Source organism: Hemitrygon akajei, chromosome 7, assembly GCF_048418815.1.
Source record: "Hemitrygon akajei chromosome 7, sHemAka1.3, whole genome shotgun sequence".
In the NCBI taxonomy this organism is placed as follows: Eukaryota; Metazoa; Chordata; class Chondrichthyes; order Myliobatiformes; family Dasyatidae; genus Hemitrygon; species Hemitrygon akajei.
Window position 1 is genome coordinate 165,603,192 of NC_133130.1, and position 16,475 is coordinate 165,619,666.

At 43.2% G+C, this 16,475-nt stretch overlaps 1 protein-coding gene across 6 annotated transcripts in view; it reads left to right on the forward strand.

Annotated features, from left to right (window-relative positions):
* The window catches only part of rgs3a (regulator of G protein signaling 3a), a 265,827-nt gene that overhangs the window by 69,102 nt on the left and 180,250 nt on the right, over positions 1-16,475 (forward strand). For 5 of the 6 annotated variants that reach the window (XM_073052456.1, XM_073052457.1, XM_073052458.1 and 2 more), the window contains one exon: positions 15,231-15,312. In XM_073052456.1, the coding sequence (XP_072908557.1) occupies positions 15,231-15,312 (82 nt within the window). Of the gene's footprint in view, positions 1-761; positions 880-15,230; positions 15,313-16,475 lie in introns of those variants that run through there. The other variant, XM_073052461.1, reaches the window with a different exon arrangement.

The window sequence follows — 16,475 nt, forward strand, 5'->3', positions numbered from 1 at the left end:
TGTAAAAAGGGTTCTTCAATTTAGAAACCCTTATGAAGTTCTGATGAAGGGTCTCAACTGTTTTTTCATTTCCATAGAAGTTCCCTGACCTGCTGAGTTCCTCCAGAATTTTGTGTGTGTTGCTTTGGATTTCCAGCACCTGTAGAATCTCTTGTGTTTCTTCAATTTAATTGCCCTTTTAATCTACTATTGTGCTAAATCTGATAAATATTAGTGATATTGCTGCCTGAACTAATATTTGTGTAATCCTAGTTACAATGTTACCACTAATCAGGGAATGATTTTGCCCTTGGTTATTAGGAATAATATATTAAACATTTCTGATCATTTATTATCAAAGTATGCATGCAGGATTCAACTTCGAGTTTCATCTTCAATACGTAAATATGCAAGAAGGGACAGAGAGCAGAGATTAGGGGGAACCAAGGGAATACTGAGCACTTCATAGAAACCAATGTGACATAAAAGTTAGTTAGTTGCAGCTAAGTGAAACTGGCAGGAAGCTCTCTGGCTTATCATTCCGAGCCATACGACAGAGCCAGGGGCTTGGGAGGCGAAAGGTTGTTTCCTGCGATTCTTCTAAATCTGGGTTCCCATGGGTGACTTTGCCAAGTAAATTTCATTCCTCTCTGCAACTTTTAAATCAGGAGCATATAGCTTTGGGAAATGCTCGGTGTCCAGTAATTCATTGAACTTGCGCAGCATTTCATAGAACATGCTAGGGGTGTTCAGACCTTTGAAAAAAAAAATCAGGTCTGTAAAAGTGGACCGCCCTGCAAACTGAGGTAGTTGCTGTAGAAAAGCAGCAACCACAGCGTAGAAGACTTCTCTGCCCAGAGAAAGAGGAACTCAGCAATGCTCCAGGCAATTGGGCAACAGGTAGACCATTTATCAACTTCTTATTAAATGAACATATTCTTAAGAGTTGTTAAGAAAGTTTGTCCTGTATGTACTACAGTACTTCAAAATTTAGTGACTAAGTTTGGTATTTTTTGTGGCTCATTTCCCATTTAATTTTTCTGGAGTAAAATAGATAGTACAGATGTATAACTGACAACATAGAAATAAATTGGTTTAAGATTCAATATAGTTTAATGCCATTTCCAGTATACGAGTGTAAAGGAGAACAAAATAATAGTTACTCCAGATCCAATGCACTAAAAATCCACAATAGGATAAAGGACACACTAATAAAAATGACATAATAAATACATATACAGTAAATACATAAGATAGCTTATTTTTTTTATTGTACATCCATAAACCGATGCTGCTTAAATAACACCTTTTAACTTGAGTTTAAATCCTGATATTTTTAGGAATGTACGTTAATGTTCTAGCTCAGTATAATTTCTGGTGCAATCTTTGAACAAGATGCATTGGAGGTGGTGATATTAAACAACAATGCATAGTATTGTCATAGGTGTAAAATAATTTTCCTTCAGTAATTATGGAAACTAGAAATGGAGTTTATACGACCCCCAGAATTCCAGAATTTCTGCAGAATATGTGTAATACTTGAGAGGGTGCTGATTTAGGATCAAGGGTACTAGACCTGGGATGTTGGTAACTGTCATTACTCCCAGCAACTTGCACTAATGGCAGAAAGCCAGGCTGCCTGGTCTGTGGGAGAGCTGCCGTACTCTGGGGCAGTCTCATTCCGAGACTCCGCTGATGTGTCCTCAGTTCCAGGATGTGACTTTCAACTGTTACTTCACCTATTTCTCCATGGAGAAAGCATTAGATGAAGCAGGTAACTAGGTTTAGCACAACAGGAATTGCAGATTGATACAGATGTCTGTAGTTAGACAAGTTAATACCAAAACAGTTCATGCAGGGCACCACCCCAGTGCCACCCATTTTCCGATACACTTTTGTCTGTCTATAATTTTAACACTATCAATTTAGCACCAGGGCGACGGGGCATTTTAGCACTGGGTGCCACAGTAGCAGAGCAGTTAGTGAAATGATTTATAGCCCCAGCGACCCGGGTACAATTCCCACCCACTGTCTGGAGGGAATCTGTGCATTTTCCCTATGACTGCATGGGTTTCCTCTGGGTTCTCCAGCTTCCTTTCTAAAGATGTACGGGTTAGTAGGTTAATTGGTCACATGGGTGTAATCAGGCAGTGTGGGCTTGTTGGGCCGGAAGGGCCTGTTACTGTTATCTCAAGGTAAATAAATAAATAAATATCATTCACTGTGGAGGAGGGGCCTGCAGGGATTAAAGAGATTCTTATTTTTGGGTGTGTGCTTCTGATGCTGTCTCAACAGATCTGGCTGTGGCTGGCTGCTGAACTCTAATGAGCCACAGTCAAATGTCAGAATCAGAATCAGGTTTAATATCACTGATGTATGTTGTGCCCATCATGTCCCTACCTTAGAAATTACTAGGTTTATCTATGGCCCTCTATTGTACCTATCCAAAAGACTCTTAAAAGACCCTATCCAACTTGATGCTTTCCAAAAGCTCCAGCACATCCTCTTTCTTAATATCTACATGCTCAAGCTTTTCAGTCTGCTGCAAGTCATCACTACAATCACCAAGATCCTTTTCCATAGTGAATACTGAACTAAGGTATTCATTAAGTGCCTCTGCTATTTCCTCCAGTTCCATACACACTTGCCCACTGTAACACTTGATAGGTCCTATTCTCTCACATCTTATCCTCTTGCTCTTCACATACTTGTAGAATGCCTTGGCATTTTCCTTAATCCTGTCCACCAAGGCCTTCTCATGGCCCCTTCTGGCTCTCCTAATTTCCTTCTTAAGCTCCTTCCTATTAGCCTTATAATCTTCTAGATCTCTAACATTACCTAGCTCTCTGTACCTTTTGTAAGCTTTTCTTTTCTTCTTGACTAGATTTATTACAGCCTTGAGACAGAATTGTGATCACTATCACCAAAATGCTCTCCCACTGAAAGATCTGACACCTGACCAGGTTCATTTTCCAATACCAGATCAAGTACAGCCTCTCCTCTTGTAGGCTTATTTACATAGTGTCAAGAAACCTTCCTGAACACACCTAACAAACTCCACCCCATCTAAACCCCTTGCTCTAGGGAGATGCAAATTGATATTGAGAAATTAAAATCTCTCATCACGACAACTCTTATTATTACATCTTTCCAGGATCTGTTTCCCTATCTGCTCCTCAATATCCCTGTTACTATTGGGCGGCCTATAAAAAACATCCAGTAGAGTTATTGACCCCTTCCTGTTCCTAACCTTCACCCACAGAGTCTCCATAGACAATCCCTCCATGGCATCCACCTTTTCTGCAGCCGTGACAGTATCTCTGATCAACAGTGCCACTCCCCCACCTATTTTGCCTCCCTCCCTGTCCTTTCTGAAACATCTAAAACCCGGCACTTGAAGTAACCATTCCTGTCCCTGAGCCATCCAAGTCTCTGTAATGGCCACCATATCATATCTCCAAGTATTAATCCACACTCTAAGCTCATCCGCTTTGTTCACAACACTCCTTGCGTTAAAATAGATGCATCTCAAACCTTTGGTCTGAGCACGTCCCTTCTCTATCATCTGCCTATCCTCCCTCATACACTGTCTCCTGGCTTTCTCTATTTGTGAGCCAGCCATTTCTTCCCTAGTGTTTTCAGTTTGGTTCCCACCCCCCAACAATTCTAGTTTAAACTCTTCCCAGTAGACTGAGCAAAGGGTACGGGAATCGTGGTGCTCAAAGGCTGTTGTAAATCTAGTCAGGAAGAAAAGAAGAGCTTACGAAAGGTTCAAAAGGTCATATTCTGCATGGGGTCGTTGACCAGTGGTGTGCCTTAGGGATCTACTCTGGGACTCCTACTCTTCATGATTTTTATAAATGACCTGGATGAGGAAGTGGAGGGATGGGTTAGTAAATTTGCTGATGACACAAAGGTTGGAGGTGTTGTGGACAGTGTGGAGGGCTGTCAGAGGTTACAGTGGGACATTGATAGGATGCAAAACTGAGCTGAGAAATGGCAGATGGAGTTCAACCCAGATAAGTGTGAGGTAGTTCAGTTTCGTAGGTCAAATATGATGGCAGAATATAATATTAATGGTAAGACTCTTGGCAGTGTGGAGGATCAGAGGGATCTTGGGGTCCGGGTCCATAGGACATTCAAAGCTGCTACACAAGTTGACTCTGTGGTTAAGAAGTTGTACAGTGCACTGGGCTTCATCAACCACGGAATTGAGTGTAAGAGCTGAGAGGTAATGTTGCAGCTATATAGGACACTGGTCAGACCCCACTTGGAGTACTGTGCTCAGTTCTGGTCGCCTCGCTACAGGAAAGACATGGAAACTATAGAAAGGATGCAGAGGAGATTTACAAGGATGTTGCCTGGATTGGGGAGTGTCCCTTATGAGAATAGGTTGAGTGAACTTTGCCTTTTTCCTTGGAGTGACGGAGCGTGAGAGGTGACCTGATAGAGGTGTATAAGATGATGAGAGGCATTGATTGTGTGGATAGTCAGAGGCTTTTTCCAAGGGCTGAAATGGCTAACATGAGAGGGCATAGTTTTAAGGTGCTTGGAAGTAGGTACAGAGGAGATGTCAGGGGTAAGTGTTTTACACTGAGAGTGGTGAGTGTGTGGAATGGGCTGCCAGCGGCGATGGTGGAGGCGGAAACGATAGGGTCTTTTAAGACACTCCTGGAGAGGTACATGGAGCTTAGAAAAATAGAGGGCTATGGGTAAACCTAGGTGGTTCTAAGGTAAGGACTTGCCGAAGGGCCTGTATTGTGCTGTAGGCTTTCTATGTTACTCTGTTTCTGAACTTCTGTAGATCAATAGTGGAGGGTATCCCGACTGGTTGAATCATGGCCTGGTGTGAAAACACCAATGTTCAGGAATGGAAAAAGTGTACAGGAAGTGGTAGAAACAACTCAGGCAAAGCCCTCCCCACCATGATGCTCATTTACGAGGAACGCTGTCACAGGAAAGCAGCACCCATCATCAAGGACACCCACCAAACAGGCAATGCTCCCGTCTCACTGCTGTTATTGGGTAGGAGGTGCAGAAACCTTGGATCCCACACCAGCCAGTTCAGGAATAGTCATTGCCCCATAACCATCAGTTATTACCTACCTCTGACAGCCTGCCACCACTTTGTATTTAAAGTAGCTGATGGCCACCTTCCATTGAAGTCATAGCTCAGAAGTTTGTCATTTAATGATCCCTCACTATCCATCTATAGCTATCTCCCTCACTATCCATCTGTACCTATCTCCCTCACTATCCATCTGTACCTCTCTCCCTCACTAATCATCTATCCCTCTCTCCCTCACTATCCATCTATCCTTCTCTCCCTCACTACCCATCTATCCCTCTCTCCCTCACTACCCATCTATCCCTCTCTCCCTCACTATCCACCTATCCTACTCTCCCTCACTATCCACCTATCCTTCTCTCCCTCACTATCCATCTCAAGTCAAGTCCAGTCACTTTTATTGTCATTTTGACCGTAACTGCTGGTACATTACATAGTAAAAATGAGACAATGTTTTTTCAGGACCATGGTGTTACATGACACAGTACAAAAACTAGACTGAACTACGTAAAAATCAACATAGAAAAAAACTACACTGGACTACAGACCTACCCAGGACTGCATAAAGTGTACAAAACAGTGCAGGCATTACAATAAATAATAAACAAGACAATAGGGCATCTATCACTCTATCCCTCACTATCCATCTATCCCTCTCTCCCTCACTATCCATCCATCCCTCTCTCCCTCACTATCCATCTATCTCTTTCCTTCTATCCATCTATCCCTCTCTCCCTCACTATCCATCTATCTCTTTCTCCCTCACAATCCATCCATCCCTATCTCCCTCACTAGATCCATCTAACCCTGTCTGCTTCATACTGACTGTTATCTATCAGTCTAACCAAATTCAGTTACTTTAATGTTGGGCATCAGCTTTTCTGTATGTAGGAAGCCATCATGTAAAGATTTCAATGTCAAAGTAAAATTATTATCAAGTTACCTGTATGCCACCATTTTGAGCCTTGGAATTTATTTTCTGACTAGTATTTACAATATATTAAAGAAATACAATGGCATTTATGAAATTCTATGCATAAACAAATGACAAACAGCCAATGTGTAAAAGGAGACAAATTAAGCAAATTCAAAAAGAAATAATCGGACTGAGAACATGAGTTGTAGAGTCCCTGAAAGCAAATGTGTAGGCCGTGGAATCAGTTCAGAGTTGTAGTAAGTGAAGTTATCCACACAGGCTCAGGAGATTCAGGATGGTTGAACTTGGTGGTGTGACTCTGAAGCCCCTATAGCTCTTGCCCAATGATAGCAGCATAGAGACCAAGAAACGTAGAAATCTACAGCACATTACAGGCCTTTTGGCCCACAATGTTGTACCAACCATGTAACCTACTTTAGAAACTGCCTAGAACTTCCCCACCACATAACCCTCTATTTTCCTAAGCTACCACTACTACTACTATGTTGACTCAGGCCCAGGGGGCCGGTGTTGGGCACGATGACAGAGTCTCCACTCCCCCCTCTCCCTCATCAGTGTGTTCAGTTCATCTACATTAGCTGCGCCGCTATCTTCTAGGAGCGTGTTGATCATAGTCTTGGGAGGGCGCCCAGGGTTCCTCCTCCCATGCTTGAGCACCCATGTGATGACTAGGCTGGCAGGTAGCTCAGGGTGGCGTAGACAGTGCCCCGCTAGTTGCAATCTTCTCACCTCGATTTTAGTAGTGAGCATCGATAGGTCGTCTTAGAGCTCGATGTTCGTCATGTGCTGTTGCCAACTCACGTCAAGAGCCATCTGGAGCATTTGTGTATAGCAACCATCTAGTGACTTTCTCATGGTCTTGGTGAGTGTCCACGTCTCGCATCCGTACGTGAGAATGGACTCTATGACTGCTATGAAGATCCTCTTTTTGAGCCCATTGGTCAGGTTTGACCTCCAGATTTCCTTCATGTCGTTCATAACCCTCCACGCCAGCGCCTTCTGTATCTTTATGTCCTTCTCCGAACTCATCATTCTTGACCCAAGGTACTTGAAGTCTAAGACTTTCTTAATGGTATCATTCTTTACAGTCTTGAAAGTACCTCCATTGCAGTTGAACGCCATGTACTCTGTCTTTTTAGCGTTTAGGTGAAGTCCAACTTTATTGCACTCAATTTCCACTTTTGTCAGTAGCTGCTGTGCTTCCTCCATCTGGTCAGAGAGCAGAACTATGTCATCTGCAAAATTGAGATCTGAGAGCGTAACTGGTCTGACCCTTTTGGTTTGTCCTGGTTTTATGGTAAAACCAAGCTTCTCATGATCTTTGGTAGTTTGATGTAGAGCGTAATCAAGGACGATTATAAAGGTGTACGGTGCCAGAGTGTCTCCTTGCAGCACACCAGCTAGGAGCACGAACACTGCTGTTTCTCCGTCTGGTGATACAACTTTCTCCATGGTCTTGGTATAGCTGGACTCTGTTGCTCTCAGTAGACGGTCTGGCACTCCGTCAGCTTTCAGGATCTTCAGCATTTTACCTCAGTGAATGGAGTCAAAAGCTTTGCAAAAATCGATGAAAGTAAGCACGGCTGGTAGGGCTGTGCTTCTTGACTTCCTCGATGATTCTACGAGAGCAAGTATTTGCATTACTGTTGTGCGCTTCTGATTGAACCTTAGCTTAGGGTCAATGGCGGTGTGAATCCTGTTCAGAATCATCCGATTGTATAGCTTTGCTAAGATGCAGGTCAAGCTGATACCGCGGTCGTTATCTGTCTTCGTGAGGGATCCAGACTTGGGGACAGGGATAATGTTTGAGAGTGACCACTGTTCTGGTTTGTCGCCTTTCATCAGTGCCGTATTACATATGTCCAGCAAGATGTCGTCCAGTTCACAGTTCTTAAGGACATCTGGTGGTATCCCGTCTGATCCAGCGCTCCTGCCCTGTTTGAGTGCATATTTGGCCTTCTTCAGTTCCTCAATGGTGAATGGGCCATCATCGATGTTGACTTGCGTTAGTTTTGTGGGTATGTCCTCCTCCTCTTCCGTGATCATTGGAGGGCTTCCCAGCAGGTTCTTGAAGTGGGTAAACCATGTCTGGACATGGTCCTCTGCTGTTTGACCACTTACTTGACCTGATGGGGACTTCTTTGGTCTGCTGATCTCCTTGACCAGGCGCCATGCTTCTCCATGCTGCTTGTCTTCATTTTCTAAGCTCCATACACCTAAGAGTCTCTTAAAAGAGAATGGCCGAGATGGTGGTGGAAGTGGGGGGGAGGGGGCGGTGGGGAGGTCATTGATGCTGGATGCTTCTTTCCAGTGGCAGGATACCTCGTAAGTACTTTCCATTGTGTGCAGTGAGTGGGTGATTGGTGGGTGACCATAATGTACAGTTAATAAGTTATTGGTGGGTGACAATCATGTGTACTGAATAGGTGATTGGTTATTGACCATCATATGTAGACAGTGGGTAATTTGTGGGTGACATCATGTGCAGTGAATGAGTGATTGGTTATTGACCATCATGAGTAGACCATGGGTGACTGGTTATTGATCATCATGTACGGATAATGGGTGATTGGTGGGTGACATCATGTGCAGTGAATAAGTGATTGGTTATTGACCATCATGAGTAGACCATGGGTGACTGGTTATTGATCATCATGTACGGATAATGGGTGATTGGTGGGTGACATCATGTGCAGTGAATAAGTGATTGGTTATTGACCATCATGAGTAGACCATGGGTGACTGGTTATTGATCATCATGTATGGACAATGGGTGATTGGTGGGTGACATCATGTGCAGTGAATGAGTGATTGGTTATTGACCATCATGAGTAGACCATGGGTGACTGGTTATTGATCATCATGTACGGACAATGGGTGATTGGTGGGTGACATCATGTGGAGTGAATAAGTGATTGGTTATTGACCATCATGAGTAGACAATGGGTGATTGGTTATTGATCATCATGTACGGACAATGGGTGATTGGTGGGTGACATCATGTGCAGTGAATGGGTGATTGGTTATTGACCATCATGAGTAGACAATGGGTGATTGGTTATTGATCATCATGTACGGACAATGGGTGATTGGTGGGTGACATCATGTGCAGTGAATAAGTGATTGGTTATTGACCATCATATGTAGACAGTGGGTAATTTGTGGGTGACATCATGTGCAGTGAATGAGTGATTGGTTATTGACCATCATGAGTAGACCATGGGTGACTGGTTATTGATCATCATGTACGGACAATGGGTGATTGGTAGGTGACATCATGTGCAGTGAATAAGTGATTGGTTATTGACCATCATGAGTAGACCATGGGTGACTGGTTATTGATCATCATGTATGGACAATGGGTGATTGGTGGGTGACATCATGTGCAGTGAATAAATGATTGGTTATTGACCATCATGAGTAGACAATGGGTGATTGGTTATTGATCATCATGAGTAGACAATGGGTGATTGGTTATTGATCATCATGTATAGACAATGGGTGATTGGTGGGTGACATCATGTGCAGTGAATGGGTGATTGGCTATTGACCATCATGAGTAGACAATGAGTGATTGGTTATTGACCATCATGAGTAGACAATGGGTGATTGGTTATTGATCATCATGTATAGACAATGGGTGATTGGAGGGTGAAATCATGGGCTGTGAATATTGAATATCATGTGTAGACAATGGTTGATTGGTTATTGACCATCATGTGCAGTGAATGGGTGATTGGTTGGTGACATTGTGTGCAAAGAATGGGTGACTGGTGGGTTACCGTTGTGCAGTGGATGGATGATTAGTGGGTGACCATAGGTGAAACCATGGAAAGCTAATTATAATTGACCATTACTTCTGTATCTTTCTCCACAAATAGTACCTTATTGACTGAATATTTCCAATATAATGTACTATTTGACACATGTACTTTGAAACACATAGTGCAATGTGTCATTTCCAACAAGACCAAGCTTCCAGCACCAACGTAGCATGCCCATAACTTAATAACCCTATCCTGTATGTCTTTGGACTGGGAGGAAACCAAAGCACCCAGAGGAAACCCAAACGGTTGTGGAGAAAATGTACAAGTTGCTTACAGATGGTCGTGGGAGTTGAACCCTGATCTTAGAGGTGGTGCTGCAACGTGTTGCGCTAACTTCTATGCTACTGTGTCACTCTTCATGCCTTTTGAAAGAGTAAGGTCAGTAGTTCGGACAGAGGCCTTGCTTCTTCAATTCCCTTGTTCACTTCCTGCATACCGTGGTCTTCCTTTGAATTTCAGTGACGGCAGTTCTTTGAACGCTGAATGTGTCAGGCATGTAAAGGGCTCTAATTAAAGGGCTTTCGAGTTAGGATGCTCTTTGTGTCTCTTAAACCACTTTAAACCACAGCTGCACGTGTTAACAACGCAAAGGAAAATAAAACATACTTGTCAAGAGTTATGCACGAAAGAATTGCCAAGAATTGGTTTAACATTACATAAGTGATTTCTCTCTCTCTGGGATTTCTATGTTAAACTCTACCTTCATCTTATTCTCAGCAGATAAATGTTGGGTAAAAATGTTAGTGTTTAATGTAGATGACTATTAAGGAAAGAGATAGAGGTCAAATGATCTAATTAGAGCTTCATTAATATACTTAAACTGAGTTACTCACCTGTTTCGGATGACAGATTTCTGTGTCCTTCAGGTTTGTCCTAACAACGAATTCAGTTAACCTCACAGAAAATATATCAGAAAATTGAAAAGTCTCTCAGGGCGAAAACTAAAATTACTTAGTAACGCTCACAAAATGCTGGAGGAACTCAGCAGGTCAGGCTACATCTATGGAGGGGAATAAGGATCTGACATTTAGGCCAAAACCTTACATCAGGACTTGATGAGTCCTGATGAAGGGTCTCAGCTCAAAACATCAACTGTTTATTCTCCTTCATAGATGCTGCCTGACCTGCTGAGTTCCTCCAGCATTTTGTGTGTATTTCTCTGGATTTCCAGCATCTGCAGAATCTCTTGTGGTTAAAGGTATTTATTTATTGTGACTATCCTCTTTTGTATTTGTACAGTTCATCATCTGCACATTGGTTGTTTGTGTGTAGGTTTTCATTGACTCTATTGTATATCCTTCTTGTACTGTGGAATGCCTGTAAGAAACGGAATCTTAGGGTTGTACATGGTGACACATACATTCAAAAACATCAAAGTAAATTTATTATCAAACTATATATACCGTATGCCACCATATACAACCCTGAGATACATATTCTTAGAGCATAAGACATAGGAGCAGAATTAGGCCATTCAGCCCATCGAGTCTGCTCCACCATTCCATCATGGCTGATCCCAGATCCTACTCAACCCCATACACCTGCCTTCTCGCCGTATCCTTTGATGCCCTGATGGATCAGGAAACGATCAACTTCCACCTTCAAAATACCCACAGACTTGGCCTCCACCGCTGTCTGTGGCAGAGCATTACATAGATTCACTACTCTCTGGTTAAAAAAATTCCTCTTTACCTCTGTTCTAAAAGGTTGCCCCTCAATTTTGAGGCTGTGCCCTCTAGTTCTGGATACCCCCACCATAGGAAACATCCTTTCCACATCCACCCTATCTAGTCTTTTCAACATTTGGTAGGTTTCAATGAGATCCCTACACATTCTTCTAAATTCCAGTAAGTACAGGCCCAAAGCTACCAAATGCTTCTGACATGTTAACCCCTTCATTCCCAGAATCATCCTCATAAACCTCCTATGGAGACTCTCCAATTGAATCACATTCTTTCTGAGATATGGCGCCCAAAACTGTTGACAATTCTCCAAGTGCGGCCTGACCAGTGTCTCATAAAGCCTCAGCATTATCTCCTTGCTTTTATATTCTATTCCCCTTGAAATAAATGTCAACAATGCATTTGCCTTCTTTACCACAGACTCAACCTGTAACTTAACTTTCTGGGAGTCTTGCACGAGGACTCCTAACACCCTCTGCACCTCTGATGTTTGAACCTTCTCCCCATTTAAATAATAGTTCACACTATTGCTCCTTTTACCAAAATGCATTATCATACATTTCCCAACACTCTATTCCATCTGACACTTTTTTTGCCCATTCTTTCAATTTGTCTAAGTCCTGCTGCAATCGCATTGCTTCCTCAGCACTACCTGCCCCTTCACCTATCTTCGTATCATCCGCAAACTTTGCCACAAAGCCATCAATTCCATTATCTAAATCACTGACAAACAATGAGAAAAGTAGTGGTCCCAATACTGACCCCTGAGGAACACCACTAGTCACTGGCAGCCAACCAGAAAAGGACTCTTTTATTCCCATCCACTGCCTCCTGCCTGTCAGCCATTCCTCTATCCATGCCATATCTTTCCTGTAACACCATAAGATTTTACCGTGCTAAGCAGCTTTGAGTGTGGCACCTTATCAAGTGCCGACTGGAAGTCCAAGTAAATGACATCCACTGCCTCCCTTTTGTCCACCCTGCTTGTTACTTCCTTGAAGAATTCTAACAGATTTGTCAGGCAAGATTTCCCTTCACAGAGACCATGCTGATATTGATTTATTTTATCAATAGTTTCCAAGCACCCCGAAACCTCATCCTTAATAATAGGCTCTAACACTTTCCAGATCACTGAGGTTAGGCTAACTGGCCTATAATTTCCTTTCTTTTGCCTTCCTCCCTTCTTAAGAGTGGAATGACATTTGCAATCTTCCATTCCTCCAGGACCATGCCAGACTCAAGTAATTCTTAAAAGATCATGTCTTCCATTATCTCTTCAGCAATCTCTCTCAGGACTCTGGGATGTAGTCCATCTGGTCCAGTTGACTTATCCACCTTAAGACCTTTGAGTTTGCCTTGCACTTTTTCCTTTGTAATGGTGCTCATTCCTGCTCCCTAACACTCATGGACCTCTGGCACACTGCTAGTGTCTTACACAGTGAAGACTGATGCAAAGTACCCGTAAAGTTCATTTGCTATTGCTTTGCCCCCCATTACTACCTTACCAGCATCATTTTCCAATGGTCCAATATCAACTCTCACTTCCTTTTTATTATTTATATAACAGAAAAAGTTTTAGTTTCCTATGTTATTGGCTAGTTTGCCCTCATATTTCATCTTTTCTCTTATACAGGGGTGATTGATAAGTTCGGGGCCTAAGGTAGAAGAAGATGAGTTATACAGCTCTCGTTACATGCACATGCAGTTCAACTCTTTGATGGATTACACAGAAAGTTTGAAGTTAATAACTCATCAGTTAATAACCCACCAGGGTGATTGATAGGTTCGTGGCCTAAGGTAGAAGGAGATGAGTAATTGTGTCACGAGGCTTGTCCTTCCTTACATTCGTGTGACACCCATCATCGACTTGTGAACCTGCTGGCTCATCCTCAGCTCTATCGTACTGGTTCCCATCCCCCTGCCATATTAGTTTAAACCACTCCCAACAGCTCTAGTAAACCCGCCCGCAAGGATATTGGTCCTCCTCAGATTCAAGTGCAACCCATCCCTTTTGTACAGGTCACACCTGCCTCAGAAGACATCCCAATTATCCCGAAATCTGAATCCCTGCCCCCTGCTCCAATTCTTCAGCCACGCATTTATCTGCCACCTCATTCTATTCCTATCCTCGCTGTCGCGTGGCACAGGCAGCAATCCCAAGGTTACTACCTTTGATACCCTGCTTCTCAGCTTCCTTCCTAACTCCCTGTGTTCTGTTTTCAGGACTTCCTCCCTTTTTCTTGCTATGTCATTGGTACCAATATGTACCATCATCTCTGGTTGCACACCCTGCATTTTCATGATATTGTGGATGCATTCTGAAATATCATGGATCCTGGCACCTGCGAGGCAAACTACCTTTCATGTTTCCTTTTACACATACACAGAATCATCTATCTGTCCCCTAACTATCGAGTCCCTTGTTACTGCTGCCATCCTCTTCTGTTTCCTGCCCTTCTGAGACACAGGACCAGATTCAGTGCCAGGGGCATGGCCACTGTTGCTTCCTCCAGGTAGGCCTCCCCTACAACAGTACTCAAAATGAAGTACTTATTGTTGAAGGGGATGGCTACAGAAGTGCTCACCACCACCTGACATTCTCCCTTCCCTCTCCTGACAGTCACTCATTTATCTGTCTCCTGTAGCCCTGGGGTGACTACCTCCCTGAAGCTCCTGTCTATCGCCTCCTCACTCTCCCTGACAAGCCGAAGGTCATCAAACTGCAGCTCCAGTTCCCTAACGTGGTCTCTAAGGAGCTGCATCTCGATGCACCTGGCACAGATGTGGCCATCAGGGCTGGTGGTTTCCTAGCAATCTCACATCTGACACCCAGAACAGAACACTGGCTCTGCACACACACCCCCTATTCTATCAAGCATTATTTCAGAAAAAAAGAAATAAGAAATAAATTTATCTACTTACCTTGCCTCTGCCTGTCCTTGCCTCCGCCTGTCCTTGCCGGAGCCCTGCTGTGATGATTCAAACTGCTTCGACGACGGCCGCTCCCACGATGACCGCTCTGCTAGACGGTACCCCTCTTCAAGAGGGACTGGCTTTTTAAAGCTCTTCTCCGGACCCGTGCGGGAACACGTCGGTTGTGGCTGCGCGGTACTCTGATTCTTGCGGGCATTCACAGCAGATATAAAGAAACAGAATAGAATCATTGGAAAACTACACACAAAGACTGACAAATATGCAAAGACAACAAATTGTGCAAAAAGAAAAACAAACTAATAAATAAATAAATAAATAGATAGATAAATAAATAGATAGGTAGATAGATAGATAAATAAATAAAATGTAATATTAAGAACGTGAGCCATTGAGTCTGTAAAAGTGAGTCCATTGGTTGTGGAATCATTTCAGTGTTGAGGTGAGTGAAGTTATCCATGCTGGTTCAGGAGTCTGATGGTTGAGGCGTAATAACGGTTCCTGAACCTGGTGCTGTGAGTGCCAAGTCTCCTGTACCTCCTTCCTGATGGCAGCAGCGAGAAGAGAGCGTGTTCTGGATGGTAGGTGTCCTTGGCGGTAGATGCTGCTTTCCTGTGACGGTGCTCCATGTACAGATGTTATGTACTTTGATAATAAATTTACTGTGAACTTTGATATTAATAACACTTAATAACATTGCAGTTTAGCAAAACAAATGATAAAGATTGCAAGTGACCATTGATTTGAATTGTACTGATTAGTGTGTCCTGGCGCTGATGGGATTCTGCACCGATTTTACGTTTCAGGTGACGATCCCACGAGGAAAGGATGGGTTTGGCTTCACTATTTGCTGTGACGCTCCAGTCCGAGTGCAAGCGGTGGATCCAGGCAAGAGAGTTATCTTATTATTTATTTATTTAGAGGTAAAGCTCGGATGAGTCTCTCCTGGCCCAACCAGCCCCACCACTCAGCATCCCATGGCCTAATCATTGGACAACTTACAATGAATGGTGGGGGGACATTACTGGAACTTAATAATGTTGTTAGCTATTCATTTAAATTGGTAAATTGGTTTATTATATGTAATGAGGTGCCATGAAAATCTTTGTTTTGTACACCACATCAGTACACTGAGGTAGTAAAAGGGAAACCAAAGATAGAGAACAGAATAAGGTGTCACAGTTACAGAGAGAGTGCAGTGCATGCAGACCATAACGTGCGAATGTCATGACAAGGTAGATTGCGAGGTCAAGAATCTGTCTTATCGTACTAGGGAACTATTTCCTAGGCTGACAACAGTGGCATAGCACCCATTTAGGAGCCTGGTAACTGAAAGAAAGATATCCGGTAGGTGGGAAGCCAGGAGACATTTAAAAACTCAAGAAATGGGTGCTCTTGACTGAAGGAGGGAGGAAAATTCAAGGTTCAAGATTCAAGATTGTTTAATGTCATTTCCAGTTCATTTGTTCATTCCGTGCCGTGTGACAGAAGCGATCATGGACTTTCCATGACCATGATTGTTCTTGGCAAATTTTTCCACAGAAGTGGTTTGCCATTGCCTTCTTCTGGGCAGTGTCTTTACAAGACGGGTGACCCTCAGCCATTGTCAATATTCTTCAGTGATTGTCTGCCTGGTGTCAGTGGTTGCGTAACCAGGACTTGTGATCTGCACTGGCTGCTCATACCACCATCCACCACCAAGACACAAATGTAAAGAAGAATGAAATAATTGTTACCCTGGATCTGATGCAGCATAGAAAAACACAATAAGATAAAGGACACAACAATATTAAAAATCACAATAAATAAAAATACATGAGACAACTTGTATAAGCAGATTGATTGTATGCACATACAGTGACACTAGGCACAGGAGTTGTCTGTACCTAACACTGACAGAAAATAATAAAGTGGTGGTGGCTGGGGGTGTGGAGGGCTGGGTTGGTGTGTGGAGGGGTGTATTAGTGTGTGGAGGGGTGGGTTGGTGTGTGGAGGGGTGTATTAGTGTGTGGAGGGGTGGGTTGGTGTGTGGAGGGCTGGGTTAGTGTGTG